This window comes from Camellia sinensis, chromosome 2, assembly GCF_055761805.1.
Source record: "Camellia sinensis isolate YWXY chromosome 2, ASM5576180v1, whole genome shotgun sequence".
NCBI classification, from domain to species: Eukaryota; Viridiplantae; Streptophyta; class Magnoliopsida; order Ericales; family Theaceae; genus Camellia; species Camellia sinensis.
In genome coordinates this window covers 121,418,296-121,423,342 of record NC_138962.1, presented here as the reverse complement: position 1 = coordinate 121,423,342, position 5,047 = coordinate 121,418,296, and the positions used below count along the sequence as shown (strand labels likewise).

At 35.6% G+C, this 5,047-nt stretch overlaps 1 protein-coding gene across 1 annotated transcript; it reads left to right on the top strand.

The window, feature by feature from the left end:
- Positions 1–1,813: 1,813 nt before the first annotated feature.
- On the top strand, positions 1,814–3,257 carry LOC114321964 (U-box domain-containing protein 17). The gene has a single exon (XM_028269222.2). The coding sequence runs from the start codon at positions 2,124–2,126 to the stop codon at positions 3,060–3,062; it is 939 nt and encodes a 312-aa protein (XP_028125023.2). The 5' UTR covers positions 1,814–2,123; the 3' UTR covers positions 3,063–3,257.
- Positions 3,258–5,047: the final 1,790 nt, after the last annotated feature.

Sequence of the window (5,047 nt, the reverse complement as noted above, 5' to 3'; positions counted from 1 at the left end):
ATTAAATTCCTTTAATAACTTAATTAAAGTATTATTTTGTTCCATTATTATTTGTAAAGAAGTAGTATTATTATTTAAGTTATCAAATTCTACATGTTCACTATATTTAATACTCATGCAAATATTATTGCCAAGACAGAGAAATTGGGTTCTGATACCAATTTCTATTGCGGGTCTGCGGATCTAATTTAATATTAATTATTGTAAAAACTTTCTTTGATAATTTACACTTGTCTTTTCTAATGATATTTTATTTTTAATACTAGCAATTTTTTGGGTATAATTTATTATAGATTATTTCAAGACAATAACTAAAAGAGAATTTAATTTATTTAATTCACTTTTTAATTTAAAAATATAATCTAAATTATTTTTTATTTCAACTCTTGGTACTGTAATTAAATACATATAAATATTAATTCTAAATTTATGCAAAAATATAATTTTTTTTGTAATTTTTTATTCTAGATCTTTTAGATTAAATTATAATTTCAAAATTGTTTGATGATGAGGCTTTTGACGAGATGATTTAGACCGATGGGGGGTAGGTCCACCTAGAATTTAAGCTAATTCGGGCTTTGGTTTTTTTTTTTTTTTTTTTTTGGAGCTACAAAGAATTACCTCATAAATTATTGACTAATGTGTCTTCAAATCAGGTCTTAGGCATTCATGATGGATGCTAAAATTATGTGTTGAAGTGTATTATATGACAAAAAATATTAAAAGTGAGACCTAAAAATGTCTTAAGAGTTTGTTAATTTAGCAAGTGAATAGTAAATGAATGGTGGCATAATGAATGTGTTAAGGGGTGTATTAAGGTATGTGTTAAATATATATATATATACATATGTGTATATAATAAATAAAATAAATAAATAATTTAGTTTAATCAAAAATTTCAAATCCAAAAAAAATCCCAACAAATAAAAGAAAAAAAAATTATCGTTGACCGGTCAATCGGACGGACGTCCGGCTGATCAATCGATAAAACTAAAAAAACGCTCTCATTCGCTAATTAAAACGCTCGCGGCAGATAATACACATATTAACATCTAACATTAAGGAGTTGTTTGGAATGTTTTAAATAAGTGCATTTTTTGACTTTTTACGAAATATGTATTGAGTTTGAAGTGATGTGATAGAGAGGTGATGTGACTTAAATAAGATGATGTAACTTAAATAAGATAGTGACTTTTTAAATTTTTAAATTTTTTTATGAGATGCCAAACTTAATCTAATACACACCACTAACACACTTTGCCTCTGTTTGGCAAGTGAGGTTGGAGGCTTTTTTGGCTATTTTAGCCACAAAAAACAAAATAGGCTATTTTAGCCATAACAAACAAAACATCACATCCAACCCATAATCATTACATTCTTCTCTCACAAAAAAACTCAAAAAAGCCAAAAAGCCAAAAAGCCCTTCCCAAACCAAATTTTTAAGCCCAGGCTAAAATAGCCAAAAAAACCAAAAAACCAAAAAATCAACCCACTTCCCAAACCAAGCCTTTAACAATTTCAAACAATATCCTCAATTAATCAAAAATTAACACGTGACACTAAAACACAGCTTACTTTTACAACAATGCTAGAGACCTCTAAAAAGGCATCTCTAAACCACCTCTAATGAGGTAGAAAAACAAAAAAAAAAACAAAAAAAAAATCAAGACACATGATTGACTGTGACAGTGGGGGACCCACTGCCACATCACTAGTGCTACCTCTAAATTAGAGGTCTAAAGCATTTTTTGTTACTTTTATGAAGCTGTTGGGGCTGAGATGGTTTGAAAATTTTGCGCCGCCTCTCCGTCTCCATTTTCTTACCCACAATGTTCGACTTTTCACTAGTTACGCGGCTCTGTCATTTTCGTATTTCGTACAACCTCCAGCATCTAACCCTTTTCACACATGAACAATCTGTGTTTGGTAGAATAGAAAATTTAAAAAATCTCATAACGGGGAGAGAGAAAATCTCAAAAGAAATGGTAAAAGCGAACGAGGAGGGAAAAAAAGCAGACGAAGAGAGAGAAAGTTGTCGTAAGAGAGATAAAGACAGCAACACGCTTAGGGTTTGATTGTTTTTGCGGAATCAGCAGAGAAGAGAAGAGAAATAGCAAATCGAAATGGACGAAGTGAAACGTCGGACGATTAAGACGCTGGTGACGAAGCTGGGATCGGTGTCGGAACAGACGAGAACGGAGGCCCTGTGCGAACTGCGTCTGATCTCAAAGCACGACGCAGAGAGTCGACCCCTCATCGCCGACGCAGGTGCGATCCTTTATCTGGCAGAAGCCCTCTACTCAACTTCCTCAATCCCCCAAGAGAACGCCACCGCCACTCTCCTCAACCTCTCCATCTCCAGCCGCGAGACCCTCATGTCCACCCGTGGCCTCCTCGACGCCCTCTCCCACGTTCTCCGTAACCCAACCTCCTCCTCCTCCGCCGAGTCCGCCGCCGCCACCCTTTACAGCCTCCTCATCGTCGACGACTACCGACCCATCATCGGATCCAAGAGGGACATCGTCTATGCTCTTGTTGACATCGTACGCAACCCTAATTCCCTCCCTAGGTCCATCAAGGACGCCCTCAAAGCCCTCTTTGGCATCGCCCTCTACCCACTTAACCGCGCCACCATCATTGAATTGGGTGCTGTTCCTCACCTCTTCTCATTGGTCGTCAAGGACGGTCGAGTTGGTGTGGTCGAAGATGCTACTGCTGTTATTGCCCAAATTGCCGGCTGCGAAGAGGCTAAGGATGCCTTTCGAAAGGTTTCGGGTATTGGGGTTTTGGTCGATTTGTTGGATCCCTCCACGGGTTCCAGTGGTAGGACAAAAGAGAATTCGGTGTCGGCATTGTTGAATTTGGTGCAATGTGGAGGGGAACAGGTTGCCAACACTGTTCGCGAAACCGGTGTTGCCCTTGATGGTGGAATTGCTGATGTTGCAAAGAATGGGAGCTCCAAAGGGAAGAGCAAAGCCATTGCACTGTTGAAGGTTCTTGATGTTGGCTCCTCGGCCCTGCAGGAAATGCGGTTTGATTCTTTATCAAATCACTCTTCATGAGCATTTAGAGTTGGCTTTGTGATTACCTTGATCCATCTAGTTATATTTTTGTTCTCTGAATTTGATGTGTTGTATATATTAGGTTATTGAATTCTATTGATTTGGACATATATTATAATCACAGTATGTGTAACATCGAGTTAATTCTGTATTTGAGGTTCTGATTAATAGTTTTCATTATTATAATTGTTTTCATTTTTTCTTATTAACCTTTTTTTTCTCATTTTAATGACCCAATAGCAAGCTGGTTCTTATTTGGACATATTGGTGTAGTGAATAGAGTGGGCTAAATTTTGCCGTTTGTGACTATTGGCATAAAAGTGTCACCTGTGTGATCTTTTTTCTGCTTTTAGTTTTTGTTTATTCCAATGCACTTTAACTCTTGTGTTCATGCTTATCACTGTATACATAAGCAATTCTTGTTTGTTCTGAACTTGTAAAATACTAAAATGAATTCAAGAGGCTGATGATTTTGAACACTAATCTGAGAATAAACATCTATCCTTTCATATAAATTTAAACTAATCTTCCCTGATGTTGCAACTGTTATCTACTTCAAAAGCATAGAAAAAAAATGTCTGAGCTTGTTGGCATATATTCAAAATTATATATAAAATTGGACTGATATAAGATACATGCAAGCAAAACTTGAAGTAGAGAGTCCTGAAAAATCAAAGAAGGTTGTTTATACCATAGTTCTGTAGGAGAGAAAAAACTGATCTAAAGAGATTGGGACGCCTACTTTGAATCTTGAATGTGAAGGAAGTTGTGTTACATGGACCTTAAACCCTAAGCCCACCCGTGTTCGACAGATATGATAAAGCTAAGTGTGTGGAATATGTGTTCGATGCATGTATCTTATGAAGCACGGACACGGATACGGACACGGGAGACGGACACGGGATACGGTAATTTCCAAAAAATGGAAACACGGACACAGCAGGGGGACATGGCTAATTTTTTTTTTTTAAATATATTTTTATGTATTATGTAAATTTATATTACATTCATCCTAAATTAAAATTAACAAACACTAACATAGTAACATTAATTCAATAAAAGAGGAAGCACTAAAAAATATATATGTTTATAATAGTAAAAAAATTAAATAGAGAAATTAAAGGAAAATAGAATGATGGTAAATACATAAAATACATAAATTTATAAAGAAAAAAAAAAACTAAATAAAAATATATAATATATAAGTATATATATTTATACATAAAAAAAATTAAAAAAAGAAAAAGAAAGAAAGCAGAGAGTCGGGAGAAGAAAAAGAAGAGAGAGAGAGGTGAGAGGTGACACACACACAGAGAGAGAGAGAGAGAGAGAGAGAGAGGGCATTTCAGTTCGAAGTTGAAGGCGATTTCAGTTCGTATCATCTGGGTGGGTTCGTCGATTCAAGTTCGCGACATCTGGGTTCTCATTTGAGTCGACATCTGTTCGTCATTTTGGAGATCGAAGTCGCAAGTCGATTCATATTCGAAGCCCTAGTTGTTTTTCATGGAGATCGATTGAACAGGTTAGTCTTCTTTTCTCTGTTTTTTCTTCTTCTTTTGATTTAGGATTTAGGTCTTCTCTTTCTCTTTCTCTTTCTCTTTCTCTGTGTTCTCTTGTTGTGTCCCATGCAGTGACACGCGTGTTCCCACCGTGTCCCCTACAAAAAAATTATTAAATTAAAGGGACACGCCATCTGGCGTGTCCCGTACGTGTCCCCGGCATGTCCGCATGTCGAACACCACCACGGCACCGATTTTGGAGTGTCCATACTTCATAGCCAGTATCCAATTTAGATACTTGGATCCTTTAATTTTTTATGATGTTTAAAGAAGAAGAACTCACATTTGTTAGTAAAGAAACATTTCTAGCCTTACTTGGATGAGAGATGAAAAGTGAATGTTTTAACTAAATTTTATTTAATTTTAAGTACATTCTTACATAATTTAAATCATCTTATCTAAGATATTATAAAATATACAACATAT

Coding starts and splice junctions, on each gene's coding strand:
- LOC114321964 (XM_028269222.2), top strand. CDS start 2,124: ATGGACGAAGTGAAACGTCGGACGATTAAGACGCTGGTGACGAAGCTG.